Source organism: Thunnus thynnus, chromosome 11 (assembly GCF_963924715.1).
Source record: "Thunnus thynnus chromosome 11, fThuThy2.1, whole genome shotgun sequence".
In the NCBI taxonomy this organism is placed as follows: Eukaryota; Metazoa; Chordata; class Actinopteri; order Scombriformes; family Scombridae; genus Thunnus; species Thunnus thynnus.
Genome location: NC_089527.1, coordinates 33,549,496 through 33,569,659, shown reverse-complemented (window position 1 = coordinate 33,569,659; position 20,164 = coordinate 33,549,496). Strand labels below are relative to the sequence as shown.

General features: G+C 38.4%; 1 protein-coding gene across 1 annotated transcript; it reads right to left on the bottom strand.

The window, feature by feature from the left end:
* Positions 1-1,857: 1,857 nt before the first annotated feature.
* On the bottom strand, positions 1,858-19,150 carry LOC137193251 (rho-related GTP-binding protein RhoE-like). Its single transcript, XM_067604571.1, has 5 exons — positions 18,703-19,150; positions 18,533-18,620; positions 8,598-8,707; positions 8,238-8,363; positions 1,858-5,644 (listed from the first exon to the last, which is right to left on the bottom strand). Exons 1-5 carry the CDS (start codon positions 18,805-18,807, stop codon positions 5,399-5,401), a joined length of 675 nt encoding a protein of 224 aa, XP_067460672.1. The 5' UTR covers positions 18,808-19,150; the 3' UTR covers positions 1,858-5,398.
* Between the last annotated feature and the right edge of the window lie 1,014 nt (positions 19,151-20,164).

Here is a 20,164-nt window from a genome sequence, read left to right as displayed (position 1 = left end):
AACCTGAAAAGACACATTGAGGCTGACCACATAGAAACTGAGGTAGGTTAACGTCTGGTAACGTTTTTTTTAAGCTATATTAAACCAATTAGTGAGTGTGGTGTTACATTATATAGGCTGTGCCAAACAGCTGCAAGATTCATCTTAATGATTCAACCTGTGTTTTTCATCAGATAATGATAACATAAAATCTTATGTGAAATAAGTTTGACTAAAATGTCAAAAAATGATTGGTTTTGGCTAGACTAGACTGACTGAAATGTTCAATATAATCTGATGACTAAAAACGACTAAAATGTCAACAGTTTTCATTCACTAAAACTATACTAAAAAAGTTATAGTTAAGGTTTTCTTTGACTAAGATAAGACTAAAATGCCCTGACTTTTAGTCAACTAAAACTTGACTAAAAAACAAAAACAAAACAGGATGAGGTTGACTAAGTATGATTAAAAAAAAAAACTAACAAGGACATTTGACACAGGACTAAGACTAAATAAAAAAAATAGCTGACAAAATAAACACTAGTTTCAGTGTTAGTTCTGCACAAAAGAGCTCACATGGCTCAGGGCTGATTGAGAGTTGTCTGTCAATATATCAAATGAGCTGGTAGACTGAGGAGCACAAGTCTTGTTGATGAGCAGAAAATCATTTGCATGGTGAAGAAAAAGCCTTTCAGGACTGCACAAAAAGTCAAGAATGCTCTCCAGGATGTAGGTGGACATGTTTCCTTGTCAATGATCAGGAGAACACTTGATGACCAAAACATCACCACGAGATAGAAACCCCTGGTATGCCTCAAAAACAGAAAGGCAGGCTGCAAGGAAGCAGTAGAGTTCTGGAGCAAAGTTCTATGGACTGATGAAATATAAATCAACTTTATCAAAATGATGGAAAGAGGAAAGTACAGAGAGAAAAAAAAGGAACATTTCAGGAGCCAAAGCATAGCAGCTCATCTGTCAACTATGATGGTGCTTCTGTTATGGTTTGAGCATGTATGGCTGCCAGTGGAACTGGCACACCGGCATTTATTGATGATGTCACTACTACAAACAACAGGATGAATGCAGAGGAATATAGGAGCATTCTGTGTGTCACATTCAGTCAAATGCATCAAAACTCATTGGAGCACATTTCATCATTCAGCAGGACAACCATCCTAAACATACAGTACCAGTCAAAACTTTCTCATTGAGGCCACCTTTTCAGGAATGGAAAGGTGTGTCCCAACTTTTGACTGGTACTGTACGGCCAAAGCAACCAAAGAGCTTTTCAGGGTTTCAAGAGGTGGCCTAGTTGATCACCTGATCTTGATCAGATTGAGCTGCATTCCATCTGCTGAAGACCCGATTAAAAAGCAAGAGCTGAAGGTGTCTGCAGTGAAGGCCTGAGAGAGCATCACCAGGGAAGATACAAAGCATCTGCTGATGTTTATGGCTCTAAGACATCAGCCAGTCATTGACTGCAAATGATTTTCTACTAAATATTAAATATGATGATTTAGTTTGACTTGATGTATATCTGTCCAACTGCATTTGACCCCTAACTTTGGGCACTATATGTTAAAAGGGCTATATCTCCCACTCAGTTTTTTTTAATACTGATGTAACCCAACTCAAAAAAAACTGAGACTTGGCACTTTAAATCTTCAAATTGAATATGCTGAAGCACAGAGCATGAAGAACAACAAAAAATGTGTAACTATCCAAACAATTACTGTCTGTACTGTATATATTGTCTGCAGTGACAAGTCAAGTTAACATGACTCAAAGTATATATATTGAGTGATAATTTATACAGTAACCTCTCTGTAACTGTGTTATTACATCAAATGAAATGTAAAATAAAATCTTCATACCATCGGTTAATATTTTATTAGGTTGGTTCCCAGCATCAGTAACAGTGAGTTCTTTAAAGCGGTTACACAATTTTTTTCTCTTCTCCTTTAAAGCTGTTCCTCCAGCAGGCATCAAAGTTGTAGAGGACCAAACTCCACAACATTATTGTGTAGATAACCGATAAAGCCAATGGGTTCAGGTCTATCAATGCCAAACAGCTGTTTAATATAAGTGACTGTCACCGCACTTCTTATGTTTCATATTTATTTATAATGTTTTAGGTTTTAAGTGGGAGCCATTTTTGCAATTAAAAAATAACAGATGAAATGTTAAGAATGGCTGACATTTGCCCTGTTATGTCATGGTTTTTACTTTGTATTCCTTACATTTAAGATAGTACATCAATATGTTAAATTTGTTCATTTGTATGTTCATTTTAACAGACCAATTGCTATATAATTTGCTTTTTTACTATCATACCTAATTTTTCATCACTTTTCGTTTTTTTGGTGTGCTGTATGCATGTCACATTCTCATTAGGGGCTGAGCCCCATTGAAGGTCTGATCTTATACTCACCCCTGTGTGACACTGAAAGGTTTGGCTCCCAAACATATTATAAAAAATACACAAATGACAGAGAAAGGGTAAAATGTTAAGCTGCAGATAATGAAGCTATTAAGCTAAAAAAGGTCATCAGTTCCACACTTCATATTTAATCCACATTTTCACTGGTTTCATCTAGACACTATGATTATATATAACTAGTTGACCAAAGTGTACTCCAGTGGTGTCTTTGCACCTCTGCTGAATATGGTGCTGTGAGAAAACATTAATAAGTCAATTTCTGGGGGGGGTTACCATACCACACCCCGATGCAAAAACATAAAACCAATTCAATCAAACTGAAATAAAACAGTCATCATAGAACCACAATCATCGAAAGACTTTTAAGAGAAAATAAAGACACTGGGCCTCATGCAAGAACCACTTGTACGAACAGATTTGTTCTTAAGAGTGATTTAAGAAAAGTTGTGGCATTCATCAACTTTATCACACTTAAAATTCTCTCTTAGGTAAGTGGTCCAGACCTGTGGTATGAGTCCTGAACAGTCTGCCTTTCTTCACAAGTGAGGAAGCACGTGTTTGACTTAGAATTATAATGTCTTAGACTGAATGAATTTAGAGTTTAAATATGATATGGAAATCAACTACAATGAAATATGTAACAAACAAACTTAATTCATATTCTGTTCACCATATTATCACCATGGCTGCCAATTTAATGAGAGATTTTTTTTAGATTGGCTGATTTTTATTGGCCATCATTATTATTATTATTATTTTTATTTTACACAGCACCTTCTGCATTTCAGTAGTTGCTAAAGTTCTCACTCTGACAGACATTGTCTCTCTGCCACTCTCTGTCCAGTATCAAGTAGTGTTGCAGCAACAGTGTAACATCACCTATTGTAGTCTATAATATTCTCTCCTCTAATATCTTTGTGACTATCACATGACCGCCTCATATTAATCATGGAGCACTATGCTGTAGAAAGGTGGTTTTTAGCATCTACCTTCACGTCAAATCATTCCCTCTTTATTTCTATCAAAGTGCAGAGCTGCTCTGATGACATGTTGTTGGCAGCTGGATTCATGTTTTCTTATTGTTTCGGGTCCCCTACTGAAACTCAGAAATTTGTTATGTGTCTGTTTGCTGAGCTCTGATAGCAGGACTTGAAGTTCTGTGGTGTGAAATTCTCCTTTTTACTCTTTGGGAACATTATTCACAAACGGAGCCTTATTTGCCAATTTTAGGGGCGTTGATTAAGTTAATGGTTGAATATCACAAATGTTCACCTCCTCATAAACAGGTGACATTCATCAGGCTGAAACAAGCATTTACGAAGTTTGTGCACTTAAGAGTGTTTGCTAAATCTGATTTGAAACACTCACGCAAACCTTACAGAAAAAAAGTCAGAGTTTTGGGATAAGAATATGAAAATGTTCTTGCATGAGGCCCATTATTCTACTTTCTTACGAGGATGCCTAACACTAGAATGAACACTATTTGCTGTCAATAACTGTCCCAAGATCCAACACCCCATCTCCACCTCCAACATGTGATCTGCATAATGAAATCAGAACACTTATGAATACGAGGTATAAAAGTAAGTAGGTGGAAAAACATAACATCTTAGTGGTGGCCTAAAGGTTATAGAAGTGAGCTTGTGGAAAGTGAAAAAGCAGCTCTTGCCCCTCCCTCATTACCACCACTGAGGTGCCCTTAAGTAAGGCCCCTAACCCTAACTGCTCCAGTGGAGCTGCTCAGTGGCCAGCAGATCAGACTGTGGTTGTATTGGGCAGCTTCCAGGTATGAATATGTAACTGTGTGAATGTGATCAGGGCTTCCTTGAAAAAGAGAGCACTGCTCTCAGAAAAACTCCTATGAATAAATAAAGGTTAAAAAAATTAACCTCCTATTGTACTATGTGAGGCCAAGTTAACCTGAAAGATCTATAAGAGAAGATGTCCTCATCCACAGGGGCTTGAGGATTCTCTGAGTGGCTTGATAAGGATGAAAATGCAGATGATCCAGAACGTGGTGGCACATCTGGTCTTCAACCAGCCCAAAACAGCATGTGTCACCCCACTGTTCATATCCCTCCACTGGCTCCCAGTTGCTGCCCGCATCAAATTCAAAACTCTGACACTCACTTACAAAACGGCAAGTAAAACAGCTCCCACATACCTGAATTCCCTCATTCAGATCTACACTCCCTCCTGCTCACTACGCTCTGCCAATGAAAGGTGCCTGGTACCACCACCACAACAGGGCCCTAAGTTACTAGCTCTTTTGTAGTTCCCTGGTGGTGGAACAAGTTACCAAACTCTGTTCGATCCGCAGAGTTCCTCCCAATCTTTAAGAAGAGACAAAAGACCCAGCCCTTCGCGAACAATTCTGCACTTGATGGACTGAAGAAAGAATTGAAAGAAGAATGCATTGCCTCTGTGCACTGCCTGTTGGCACCTATGTCCTATCAGACTCAATCTTAGCGTTATGGCACTTACTCGTGTTCTCTCCTGAATAGATCAGGAGAGAAGATCCCTGCTTGTGTTGTATGAGCTCTCAGATGTACGTTGCTTTGGATAAAAGTGTTGAATGAAACTGTAAATATTGTAACTGTAATAATTGTAACATCTTACTAACACACTTTATCTTTTCCTTTTGTTCTGTCAGCTAGCTGTAGTTGAAAGTGATGGTGTATTGTACATATAATATGTACTGTGTTGGTTCTGAGCCCATCATTTATCTGTCATGCACACCCCAGATTGTATTCTGTCAGCCAAATGTGTACATAAAGTCTGCTCGGCACAATTTTTCTCCAAAGCATCAAATCAGTCTTCACATCTGCCTCATTTTTAAATAAAGCCCAGCCCATAGACACTCCAGAACACTGCGCTCTTGGTTTTGAGTTGAGAGAAAAAAAAATCTTCATCAGCTGAGAAAACCATTTCAGTTGTTTGCCATCCAGCACTGTCCTCTGTAGTGTGCATTTATGTTTACATGACAGTACAGCTTTTATCTTTGGTCTGCTGATAGTGTGTTGTTACCACAGTGGACATGTCCCTTCCACTGTGAGACATCCTCTTGGTGGCTCTGGAGGACTTCCTCCTCTTCATGTTCTTGTTGTTTTTGCTGACGCAGGCCAGCGTGGCCACATGGAAAATGTCTCTGATGCTGTTCTCAGACTGCAGGGAGGAGCACTCCAGGTAGGGGGCGCTCAGCTGCTTGGCTGTGTTGGAACCCTGTTAAAGGAGACATGAACAGGAATAATAGTATGTCACATTTATACTCTGCATTTCAAAATATTTTGTTAAGTGTTTATACTGAAAACATGTTTGGAGCATTAATAAGAAGTTGTTCTAACAAGGCTTTACATTGTTACAATGGATTTCTTCTTTCAATCAATTTTCATTGTACGAACACACGTTTGAGGCCTTTAGGATGCGGGAAAACTCATGAAACTTTGCAGCTATGCTTGAACTAGTAAATATTTCAATTAGTATCACAATTGGGCTTGGGCATGGCTTTTTGGATCTATAGTGCCCCCTAATTACATTTAGCATTTTTGAGGTGCTGGGGACTGCTCCTACAGTCTTCAAAAGTAGAACGGGAAGCAGAGCCTTCAGCTATTAGGCTCCTCTCCTGTGGAACCATCTTCCAGATTCGGTCCGGGGGGCAGACACCCCCTCTACGTTTAAGAGTAGGCTTAAAACTTTCCTTTTTGATAAAGCTTATACTTAGGGCCAGCCAGGCTCACCTTGGATCAGCCCTTAGTTATGCTGCTATAGGCCTAGACTGCCGGGGGACTTCCCATGATGCACTGAGCTCCTCTCTCCTCCTCCTCCCCCTCTCCATCTGTATGCATTCATGTACTGTCAATGCATGTTACTAACTTGGCTTCTTCCCTGGAGTTTTTTGTGCTTTTTCATCTTGTAGGAAACTCTGGGATGCAGACCAAGCTTTCGCGGTCCTGTTGGTGTCCTTTCCCGGCTATTGCTGCTGTTATTGTTATTGTTATGATTGTTGTTATTCTGTCCCCTCCAACCCCCCCATATGTGTGGTCTACATATGACATACAGCAAAATGACGTATAATTAGTATTCTCTAGCACCACATGGTGGACACAGGGTGTGATAGTTATCTCCTACATGTAATGTCCAATATTCATGAAAATGTATGTCCATGTCAGTTGCCCTCTGGTAAATGTATCGCTGCACTAATATTTCACTCATGTAGTATTGCCTACATAGTTGAATGCATAGTTGCATTCTAGGTTTTATAGCAGTGGTATGCAAATAATGGCCCAAATCCGGCCCTGCAGAAAAAAATTATTTGGCCCCCTGATGAAAGCTTTGACTTTCATAGTTTATATCATAAACCTTACATAATGTTTCACAAATCTACAGTAGATAACAAAATAACACAAGGTTCCTGTAAATCCCAATTATTGTAATATATACTTGTTACATCTATTACATGAAGAGAGACATTAAACCTATAGTTGCGCAATATAATTTGGACAATGCATGGTGCTGAAATTAAGTCTAATAAACTTACCGGAAATTAAAGTTTAATGTGTGAATTCTAACATAGTTTTAATTCCAAAACTTTAGCCTCTGCGACCATAACAGATTTGTTCATCCCAAACAAAAATGGTTGGCAGTCGAACAGCCATTTCTCCCCCTTAGATACAATCCTTAACATTGGTATAAATATAATTTAGTCTTAAATGAATTAAAAGAATTAAAAGAAAAACAACATATGAAAAATTTTGAAAAGACTGGCCCATGGTTGAACCTAATTGCTGACCCCTGTTTTATAGCATAGGGTTCACCTCTGAGATGGTAGGCAAATCCTTCAAACCGCCAGCCATTACATTTAACTATTAGCTTTATTCAGTGTAATGTTCTCTCCAACTCAAAGTTCATTCATTGACATTTTTTAAATATTCCACCTTGTAATCCTTATTAGTGATTGTGAAAGAAACGTTTTTTTTCTGGTTACTTATTCTACACTAATATTCTTGCCTATACTCCACATCAGTATTCATCACGTTATTACTTTATCATATAGCCTATGTATACTATATTGAGTTGTGTTAATACATTTACATTTAAATGAGAGAAGTTGTTCCACCTCCTCTGTATGTGTAAATGATTGTAATACTGGAGTCACTGAATTTCCTAAACTAGAGAGTTGATGGCTACACAAAGTTCTTCACAAACTTCTGGTTGAGGTCGGTAAGCAAACTATCTGAGATTCTCTGGACACACCTGCAAGCAGTTTAAGACCACCTGTTCACCACAGCCTTTCTTTACTCTTTAGTCTGTTCACTAAAGAGTAATGAAAGGAAAGTGAAAGAAATCAGAAGCCCTTTTTGAAAGACACTCTAATGAACTGAACACAACAGATGGACATTTATGGATGGACATTACAACAAGTGTTCCTGAATTAGAGAACATAATGTCATAGCCTTCCTTGCTCCACTCACTAAGTCTCCACAGCCAATCAAAACACAGATCCATTAAGATGTGTTCATGTGCTACATCTTTGTTCCTCAGAGAACAATCAACAACTGGCTGTAAAATTTTCCTCTCCAAATCATAACACCAACCACATAAAATGGTAGACCTCCCTTTAAGGATGTAAAATGATGATCTTGATGAATAGTTTATGTTTTTCACACAGTGTTACATTAGTAATAATCAACACTATAATTTGTTATGAACCAGGTTCCATTAAATAGAACCAGATTAAAAAAAAGAACTGATATTATCCCAAAACCTCCTGATCCTAGCAATGAAATGAACAAGACTATCAGACACATTCACCCACCTGATCATACGATACTGGAGTTTGTCTATTGTGGGTCCTGGTGAAGAGGTCTGTCCGGAGGTCTGACTTGCACCCCACCAGCAGCATCTTGGTGTTGGGACAGAACTCTTCAATCTCTGCTCTCCACTGGAAGGAACAAAGAGCAGGAGACTGTTATCATTGATCTGTGATTTTCATTGATCTGCCCCATACTGGTTACTTTTATCATTTAGCTGACTACTCTAGAAACTATTAAGAACATTGGGAAAGTATATAAATATAGGATAGAACCCCTGGGGGAGCCCACAAGGCAGTGGAACAATGGAAGAATCAGTGGAAGAATCTCCACTTTCTACAGGGAAGGACATTCTTTACACTCACCTTCTTGAGAACGTTGTCTAATGTTTCTGGTCTGCTGATGTCAAAGCAGATGAGGACTGCATCAGCATCAGGGTAGGAGAGAGGCCGCACATTGTCATAGTAGGAAGAACCTTCATTAAAAGAACATTACAGGTCAGTTGTTCTACTTAAGTAGTGCTTCAGAGACATAAAGTAGCTTTAAAGCAACTTCGTTATGTGTTTCAAAAGTCAGTGTAGAGCAGCTTCTGTCAGAACAACTGCATAGAACAACCATGTTATTACTCCTGTGTTTATCTCTTTTTATTTCACTTTTTGGGATTAATACGTTTTGAATTTTAGTACTACAGTTCATGCCTCATTATACTTACAGTATGTTGCTATGGAGTGAGTCAATTAGCAATGGGCTTTATAATAAACCCTTTTTCTCAATCTTTATATTTTGGCTAATCTTTACCATTACATATTACATTAGCTACATGCAGTTCCTGTTTACACTGTAACCATGGATGTGCAGACAACAATCACTGGATTACTATTGATACTGAAATTTAAGTTTAAACATGATGATTATTATGATTATTAGACAAGAGCTGAAGTTATAAGTAGCGTCTTTTTATATGATTTCTGAATTGATTTATAAATGTTGAAGGGCAAAGAAATGCTATTAGTGGAAAGAGCTTTGTGACTCAATACAAGCTGCTATATTTAATGCAAAACTTGTTAGTCAGGTGCTAAGGATTAAGAATATACTGCCAGACATGATAAAAAGATTTTCTGCACATCCCCAGAGAGTGGGCTATGACAGATTTAATAAAATACCATTATTTGGTTCAAAACAGAGGCTCTTAGGTGAAAACTGAAAAACAGCTAATTTAGAGTGCCATATAAAATATTTGTACCAAAGATTCAAGATTTAGCTTATTGTAATTTTCTTGTGTATTTGCATACACAAAAAAACTAAATGCTGTTCCTCCCAGCCCACAGAAGTGCAACAACAACAGAAAGGATGAGGATATGCTGTATATCTAAAAATTTTCAACATTTTTCAACACCCTCCTTAAAGCATCCATGATCACTGGTGGTGGAGATGTGACAGTGGAGCATTGACTCTCCCTGTGGAAAGCAACAAATACACTTGATACAAACTAGCTGTGAGTGGATTTTTTGTTTTTGTCAGTCATGTTAAAGTTACAATGGTGCTTGTTTGTCATGCTAAAATGCTAACAATGACAATGTTAACATACTGTCCTTATCAGGTATGTTGACTATGGTCAGCATCTTAGTTTAGTGTATTAACACATGGACATACAAATTAGCAGTTATCAGAAAGCAAAGTTGGGAAATCCATTAGTTCTGCTGGTGTTTGGTCATAAACCAAAATATTGGACAAATGGAAATTTTGACCTGATGATGCTGCCGCCATCCTTGGCATTGAAAAACCAAGGAATCACCATAGTCATTACATACGCGAATGTCTGCACCAAACTTTGTGCCAATCCATCGAGTAATTGTTGAGAACTTTGACCTGCTGGTGACAGTATAAGTTAGAAAAGCCACCAAAGTCATTAGGATTCATTCTCTAGGGACAACAAATGTCCTTACAAACCTACATGGCCATTCATCCAATAGTTGTTATGATATTTCACTCTGAACCAAATTGATAGACCAACCAACAGAATAACAGACTAACACAGCCAACCCTGCACGCACACTGCAAGTGTGACTAAAAATTACTTTACAAACCCAAGATATAAAAGGTACATCAGACCCACACGACTATGAACACAGCTGCATCAACACACATCCCAGAAAAAATGACCTAAAGTGAAAATAAAAGTGAAGTGGCTACCACATGTATTCATTATGTATAAGTAGGAGCTGAGTCATAGTGCTGTCTCCACTCAGCTGCATAAATCAGACTGGTCCTAGCATAGTCCTCCAGGGAAAAAATCTTTTCTTTGCTCCACAATGATGACAGTGTCTTTGTTATTCCAAAGCATGGCTAGTATTACAGCGGTGTACATTCCAGCAGAGAATCCAGCACTGAATCCTCCCAGGCATTTTTCCAGCAGGAGTCTGCAAGACACTGTATAATTCCATTTGTGATATCATGAATGAGCAAACAAGCAACTTGGTACACAGCCCAATGACCTGAATACCTCTACTAACAGAGTGATGGATAGATGCAATGGAATGCTGCAGGGCATCAGGTTACTAAAGCTGGTAAGATCTAGGATCTTATTGGATCATGTAGCATGATTCATGGGTAAAGAAACCTTTCTGGAAGTCTGTATAGTCCCTCAGAAATATGGAGAAAACTTGACTTCCCAGACTGAGATGGTCTATGAGTCAGTAAAGTGTGGCTTAACATCATTTAGAACAGATTCTTGAGTACAGCTACAATGACTTCTGTGAGCCTATAAATCATAAAAGAACATCCAATATTTGGACTCAGCACCTTAATTATTTACTGTACTTCACTTTACTGTACACAGGCTTTATACACACGACATAGACAGGCACAACATGTGACAAGACAATTAAGCTATTTTATATATTTCAAATACTTTTTTTTTTTTTAGCAGAGAACACATAAAGTTTTGTCTCAAAAATGTGCCTTTTCTAATGATTTATTTCACACAGGCTTGGCTGCAGGAAGACAGTAGCTTATTTCTGAAGAGAAGGGTTGAGTCATTTGGTGAAGACATCTTGCCAAGTGGCCTCTTCATCGAACAAAAAAAGAATATAGAATGCTTCTATGCTATTTCATGGCTTTACTGGAAATCATAAAAATCACTCAGAACCTGATCTAGTACCTCTCAAAGTGACTTCATAACCTATTCAAACCAAGATGTTTGGATTCACAGATGGAATCCAGATGGTCCACTCTGGACCAGCTCAGAGACTACAATGCAAATGACCCCAGAGGTCTCTTTATATTATCAATCTACTTCACCTACACACAAATTAAAGTGAGTGAGAATCCTCTAGAGTCAAATCAGTACCCTGAGGCCCCTTTTCCACATGCAAGAGTTCTTTAACATGCTGAAATCGGATACCCCAACCCTACACATTTTTCCATGAACAGATCCACATGGGCAAGATGTAAACAGTGATGAAATTTTTTCACATCTGTTAAGTCAGGTTTCTTATGTTAAACAAACAGAGCAGAGGCCCTTATTTTCATAGCCTTTACCACAGTGCCTTGAAAATGGCTCTGCCACCCTTCAGGAGCTGTGGTATGAGGGGTTTTCCATGGGATGTTTGTGGGAGAATCCAGATTACAATGCAGAATCTGACTGAAAGGGAACCAAGGGAGCAAAGGAGGGACTTTTTTTGACACTTTTATATCAAATGGGAAGTGTTATTTCTCATAGATCTCATCCTTAGACTAATGAAACAGTGTTGTGAACTGGTTGAAAACAAGAAGTAGAAACCATTAAGGTAACTCTAAATGTAGCAACTCAAATATGCAATCGAATTATACCTTACATTTATTCAGTATTGTCACTTTAATGAGTCTGATCACTAACATTTCCTTCTGTTGAGTACTGAGAGACTGTCCTCATCACAAAATGACACCATTAGTTGTTTGTTCAAAAGCTTAAAAGGCGACCTCTGTGGTCACATGGATACTGACTATTAGAAGCAAAGAGGCATGATAAACGATGATAATCCCGTTAGGGACGAGTTTGGGGTGGATAATTGGTTTGGGCGTACCAAGTGTCGGCTGGTACCGTTCTTGGTTTGACCATGTGACTCCAAAATGACACATAGGAGCGTTTTCTAATCGCCCTTATCAGCAGTAATTGGCCAGACAAAATAATTTATCTGTGTTTACGAAAACCATTACAGATCACTGTGAAAAAATAATTATGTTTTATAATGTGACAACGCTGTGGTTAAGGTCTGGTTAGGTTTAGGCACAAAACCTATGGTTAGGGGACAATCGTAGTTACAGTTTTTAAAAAACTGTCCCAACTTACAGGATGGAAACAGGAAACAAACAGCGGTCTCTTGTGGCAAAGTCCACCACTGTTGGGTTACACCATTCCCCCAACCCACCACCTCCAAATGAGGAAATTTGTCAACTTTTATGTACATAATCTCAACTGTTGTCTGATGTCTTTTTCCTCACTTACACTTCTCATAATTACATAAAAGATCTCTAACATTGTGTTTTGCACCGTGTTTCTACAAAGCATCTCTCTCTTCCAGTCAGTGAAATGACCTTTAGGAAAAACAAAAGGGGTAAGCTATGTTCTGCTATGTTCTGGTATCTGGAGTTTGTTTTCTGCTCCTTTGTTAAGGAAATGTTTTAGCTGTGTGTGCTCAGGATGGGGCAACTTGTCATTTAGGGGTGTTTTGTTTCTTACCCTAACCCTGAAATGTATAGTGGTTGACGGAGGCAGCTAGCTGCTTCATTAGATGGAGAGCTAATATCTGCAGGGTGTTTCTAGTCGGATAGCACCATTTTTGTTGTTGTGTCGTTATGCTGGTTTGTTGACACTAGTAGGAGAAGGCAAGGCATACGGGAGCGCACATAAACATCACTTCTGTTGGATTTTTTTTTATGTTACATTAATACCCGTTCACTCATTGGCAATAAAAAACAAGTAATACATGTAAATTGCTTCACAATTTTACATATAGAACCTTCAAGTAAGGCAGGAAGTTGACATGGAAAATCTACACAACATCCACATTTCAGTTCAAGTTCTAAAGCAATACTTCACTCAATATAAAAAGTAATAGTCAATATTAAAAAGGAATATACCAATATTTGAACCCTTTTTTCTTTTAACAAAATATGCAAAACTGCTCAACACATTAGTGTTTAGTGAAGAACCTTTCCAAAATAAAATGTAGCCATAAATCAGAGAAGTGTCTACATGAGGTTTTCCTAAGTGTTGAAGTTCAACACCCAGCCCTAATATAAATAATATGAATACTCAAATGAATATTTTTTCTCATGGGCCATTTTGAAAGGCACTGGCAAATGACTGATTCTGTCATGTAGCAGGTAACTTCATAAATACTTGTGGTCCAGAAAGGTTGAGGAACATGAGCTCATTTCTCATTTGGCTGCTTACATTACAGATGGATATTTTAATCCAGAGTGCAAGGGAGCTTGACCCAAGCACCAAGGAAGGTGATAGGGGGCAGACTCTGTTTTATTCAGACCAATAAATAGGGTTGAGAACCGAAAACCGGATCCAAATTAGAACCAAATCCAAAATGCCAAGAACCGGGTACCGGTTACCGGGACCTGTCTACATCATGCATCAACGCAACAGCATCAGTTTGTTTAGATATGAGCATGCATGGCTAACGTCACAACAATAGTGAAAGATGGACTGTGGTAAATGCTCAAAAGTGTGGTCAGTGACAGCAGCATACAGGAACTCCTCAGCTGCCTTCAGATTAAAAACAGTCCTGTGTATCACAATACAAAGGGCTGGGTTGTGTTGTTTAAAGTGGTGGTGAGACAACAAAATACGATCCAACATGGTTGCACTGACAGATTATTGCGTTTAAAGGCTTATCAGAAAAACACTGCACAGCGGTTTGTAATAGTCACAGACTAGATTTGACAACTTTGGAAAGTTATCATGCTGCAACCCTGTTTACTAGCGCATACATGTGAAATGCGTCTGTGTCTGCAGATGCCTCTGAAAAAAGTTTGAATGGGACTGTGTGTGCATCCGCAGTCCATGTGCAAGTCCATGGCTGTCCCTGGACACAGAAAGCATGAATTGGCCTTTACAGTGACAGCACACTACATCATTGAGGAATGAGACAGAAAGTACTCAAAACAAAAGCATGATGTTCACTTAAAAAGAATTTGAATTTACTCATTTTAGTGAAACAATTAAAGTCAAAGTAAATGCTTGAAAGACTAAAGATATTTTGTTATCTAAACATCTGACCTCTTTTTTTTACCATAATGGAATTGAAACTGGGAATTGATAAGAACCGGAATCGATAAAATTCAGACGATACCCAACCTTACCTGTGTAACCAAGAATAATGCTGCGTTCACATAGATTCAGGCAGATGATAGACAGCAGACGGACAACACCTGGACGGCACAGGAAAAACAAACAATCCGACAAATCGCAGGACGGAAAATGAAACATGCATGACGATATGTTATGGTGATGTTGTATTGTTTACAAAGAGTGGAATAAAATATATTAAATCAAATTATTCTGTGTCTATTATTTTATGTAAATTTCTAGTAATGCATGTAGCTATAAAATGCAGCTTTCTCTAAATATTCTATTGCAAACTTAAAATTAATATTAAATTCCCTCTAAAACTTCCCCAAAATCTTCAGTAGGATTTCAAGCTCTGATCGTATTATTCCAGGTGTTGTTGCACCAAAATTATTAGCTTCTCATTGTCACACAAAAAAATGGGTGATCTGCCCATGCTTATGTGAGGGAGCTACGTAACATCCAGTTAGAAATTCCATCACAGAGAACAGCAAAAAGTTTTAATATTTTAACATTTGATGGCAATGCCATTTACCATTACCATTGCCGGTATTCTCTGCCGGCCTGACCTTAATTTTACCATCCTGCTCTTGTCCACTAAAGTGATATCTGGTGTGCTGTCTCTCGTCTGCCTGGATCCATGTGAACGCAGCATAAGTGTCTCCACGAAAATTAAATTAAATCACACTGCACTACACTACAAACCTTGGCATGATCACCTGCTCTCTCCCTAAACCAACAACTCTCCCCTTAAGCAGGCCTTCCAATCTGACTGGGCAGAACCATATTTCTTGCAGGGGTGTCCTCTCCCTTATACCAATAAATGGTATATGACAGTATCACTTGTATTAGTTAACATGGTTTGCGCACATCATCCACAGTATAGTCCTTGCCATAAACCAAAATAAGTACAAATATCATAACCCATGACATCACTGATGACAATACAATACAATACAATACTTGTCTGTCTTGATTAAACCATAAATGCAGATGTAAATGTAACAAAATAATGCTAAACACAACCAGGACCTGGGATAATAATGCAATACCACAAACTGAAAAAAACAAACAAATGACAAACATGTTAAGAAATACAGCAAAGTGTAATGGGGACAAATGGTGAGGTCTCACTCACTTTGTCACATAAAGGATACAATCATTATTACAATGCATGATTAATGGAACAGATGGTGAGTGAATGCTCAGATAATATAAGCAACCAAAAGCATAGTACAGTACCAGCAGGTTGAGCCACACCTCCCAGCAAATTTACAGGAGGGAAATAACCTGCAGGCTGTGGACTGCTTGAGCTCTCCACACATCTGAGCGTGGAGTGTGGAATCATAGAAGCTTTGGAAAACAACACGTGATCGGAGAGAGTAGATGTTTGGATTCCTTGTATTATATTCTAACATTTCTTTGTTCAGATATATAATTGTTGTAGAGCAGCTTAAAGACAGCAGTGACTCCATGCCATTGGATAGCTGTGTGTATATTCTAGGGGAGTGGGTGATGAGAGAATTTCATATGTTGGCTACAGTGAAATCTGACTCTTAGTTAGTTATATCCAAAATTCCAGAGCCAGGGTTTCGCCTACATTCCAGACACACAGCGTCAGTTTTTCTCTGGAACTTGTAGTGTTGAGAAAATGACAGCTTACACCCCTGCTTCACAACAGGCAGCTCACCCACCATTCAAAGAGTTTAGCTGAGAAACTCTGAACTGTCTTACGTTACACTCAAACTTTTTGTTCCCTCCTAAATCCCTATCACTAAAATGTCTCCTCTTGCTGCCCAGCCCTCCTCCGAATCTGGCTGAGACACTGCTCTGAGTTCACAGAAATCCAGATATATCCAGTCATACTGACTATAGCAAAAAGAAAAAAAAGGTTTCCTATTTATTCTCAGCCAGCATTGGGGCTGCGGGGATGTTGCAGGGTGGTGTGGCTAAAAGTGTGGCTCTTTTTTTCCTGCAGCACAATGTAACATCAACCAGAAATGTACTACACCAGGCAACAGAGGTGGAAATTCCAAATCACTTTAATTTCTGGATGTGATTTTTGGACGTCAATCATGACATGCAGAATTGTCCATCATGAATGTCATTCCATAGATACTGGGCTATCTTTACCTCGTCTGTTACTGGTTTGTTTGGTTCGATACAAATCTAGGTCTTTATAAGCAATGTTCATATGATTAATAGCTAAGGAACCACCTATCTACAACAGAGTAATGACATCATGATTTTTCTCTGTGAATTTGATGGTCTTTCAGTAACCTTATGGACTCATTATGTCAGTGGCATTTTCAGTCACCAGTGAGGGGCTTCTCCAATGAAAAAGCTACTGATGAGGTCAGTGGCAATAATAATTCAATACAATTCAGTACAAAGGTTTGAGGATTCAGTAATAAGGATTCATTCACTCACATCTTGAACACCTCTAAGTTGTAACTATGTGCTGCTTGATTGACAGTAACAAGATGGAAAATAATTACTGCTGTGATTACAATGTGTATGTAATAATACAATCCAGCCTCAAAGGAATATAAACCTCTCTGCGATGTCCTACTGTGACTTTAAAGCTAAACCTGTTGCTTTGTATTTCATCTTTAGCTGTACCCTGTAGTATTCCGTAACTACGCCCCAAGGGTCAGATAGTGCCACTGTAAGAACAGCAGGTAATGTGACACCCCAGACGTTTGCAATACAGCTCAAGTACAAAAGAAGAGCTGTAAAACTTAAAGGAAAATTCTCAATCATTTTTTTGAATGATCACAATTTCAATTATAAGACACAATTACAGTCCAACTGAAATCACAAAAATCTATTTTCTTTTTCAAAATCATGTTCAAGTTCTTTTCAAATGTAATTATATTTTTATCACTGAAATTCTTTAGAGACTAATCAGAAAAGCTCCTTGAGCCTACAAACCTTAAAGTGGGCGGGCTGGTGTATGTTGTGTGTATGATTGACAGCTGGGGCTCAAAGATAAAAAGTCAATAAATTTGTTCCGGCACCTGTGGTTTAACACCAATAATAAGCACCACTCCCATTAAAAAATCATTTTCCAGAACATTTACAATAATCTAAAGAAATGGGGCTTTACTAGAGATGTGACTCCAGTGCTGTGGAATTATGTTTGAACTCACTTCCAATCTTTGAGATTATATCATATGCCAAGGTAACTTTGGCCAAGATAACTGAACTATAAAATTATCATATCAGCAAATCCTTAGGTACAAAATACTGCTACAAACAACGTCACAGTTCCCACATTACCACATCCCTGAACAGCTCCATGGTGACAACTGCCAGCTGTTGTGGGGACAGTGGCCAAAAATACTTTTTGGGGACTTCTGATGCGTCTGGCAGTTCATGTTAGATCCTGCCAGTACTGTGGAACATTAGAAACTTTTCCAGGTGCCAGTCATTGTAATCCATTCTAATACCATGATACCTCTTAATAAACCCATAAGCTGGGAAATAAAAGATCATTTTAATGACAAGTCTAATGTCTCCCTGAATATTTCATTATGTTAGAAGCAGTGACTAGCTGTAAAAAATAAAGGGGTGCTTTGAAATGATTTAAAATCAATATATTTTCCCCCATTAATGACATCTTAAAGTAATTTACAAAAATAAATGAAACGTTAAGAAGGATATCAAATAAAAAAAGTACTCTGACTTAAGAAAATCAAATTGATGAAGGGCAAAGTCATACTTACAAGACCAATCAAAATGTCTTACTATTTAGTTTTAGTAAATCTCATATTTTTGTCACAATTAGACATCTTATTTCTGACTTTCTATCATTCCTTGCTTTCATTTCCTCCCTAGCTGAAATGTGTTCAGTGGTTATTTCTGGGAAAGGAATGGGGAGTCGCCCGAAATCCGTGCCATTCATTCCTATCCCATACACAGTAAGTTAGCACTGAGCAGTGTGAGTATCCTCACCTGAAGTGTCCCATAGCCGCAGCTCGACTCTCTGCATGTCCAAGTCAAAGCTTGCCGTGTAGTTTTCAAACACTGTGGGCACGTAGCCCTGCAGAGAACACAGTACAGTAAATGTAGCCTACAGTCATTTCTGTGATATGTCAGCGGCATTAATATGGCACATGACTTACCTTAGGGAAGCAGTCTTTAGCGAAAACGTTCAACAGAGCGGTTTTCCCACACTCACTGTCTCCAACAACCACTATTTTGCATTTAACGTTCGGATCTGAATCCATCCTGAGTGATGTAAAGTCTCCACTAGTTAGGCTATAAGGTTTGATTCAATATCAGGAGGAGAAGGAATAGCGAAATTCCGATTCGATTTCGATTTTGTTAAACAGATCCAGTCCAGTGAGAGTGTGACAAAACGCAGCCCACCGTCTACAGAACGGCTCTGCTGAGGATGAGAAGTCCCGGCTGAGCTTCATGGAAAGTAGTCTGAAACAGTCCAAAAACAGAAATGGATGCACTGCCTGTTCCGTGGAACTCTTTCATGTATGAGATGCCCCCTGAGGACTGCTGATCCAGGACGTACATGGTCCTCAGAATAGACTCGTATTTCCAGAGAAGGAGGCGGGGCTCCACCGCGGGAATCCCGTCAGGACTATGACGGGGGTTGTTCAGGGAAGGACCCCAAGTAGAATTTGATTCCTCACCACATGGCTAAAGTAAATAGATACATAACACGTTGTATTGGAGACATTTCTTTTTTTTTGGCCATGCACATTAAGACATTAACATTACGTTACATTAATTGAAAGTTTTACCCAACGAGGAAGAAATCCTTCAACAGCAGTTTGTTTCTCAACTGCCATAATTGGAAATATAGGTGTGGTTTACTGCTGAGTTTATAGAAAACTTTTTAACGCCCATATCGACAGGAAGACATTGTCAGTTCCTGTCAAATGTGTTACTAATGAACTAAGGGTATTGCTCAAATTGTGCGAAAAATGAAACATAGTAGGCCTATCCTATCTATCTTGTTTATTTTTTTGCTGTGGATTGTGTAGACCAATACATCTATCCATCCATTCATTCATTCACCCAATCTTTATTTAGACCTCATTGACAATATAGCCAGCAAAGCACATACAACACATCCTGGGTACCAAGAAACACAGATAAGATACACAGATAAGAAAGTCGATAAATAAAAAAAGTAAAAGTAATGATAATAAAAAACAAATTAGTAAAAAATACTAAGGTATTAAAAACCTTAGGATAAATAAAGCAATTAAAATTAAATACAAGAGCAGCTGGAAGTGAAACAAGATGAATTTAAAAATTTTAATTGCCCTAAGGATAAAAATGAGGTAAGTTTTTAGAATGTTCTGCATGTTATTCCAGGTTGCAGGTAGACAATGCAAAAAACTGGATTTTCAGTAAAAACAGCTGGCACCTGCAACGTAATCAAATCATCTGACATGTTTAATAAGGGCTAGCATTGAAAGAAAACAGTGAAATAATGTAAGGGGGTAAAAAAACAGTAAGAGCCTTATAAATAAATAAAACCCAGTGTTTATCATGCCTTACAGAGAGAGAGGGTCACTCAACCTTAGCATAAGGCTCACAATGATGAGTATTATAATTATC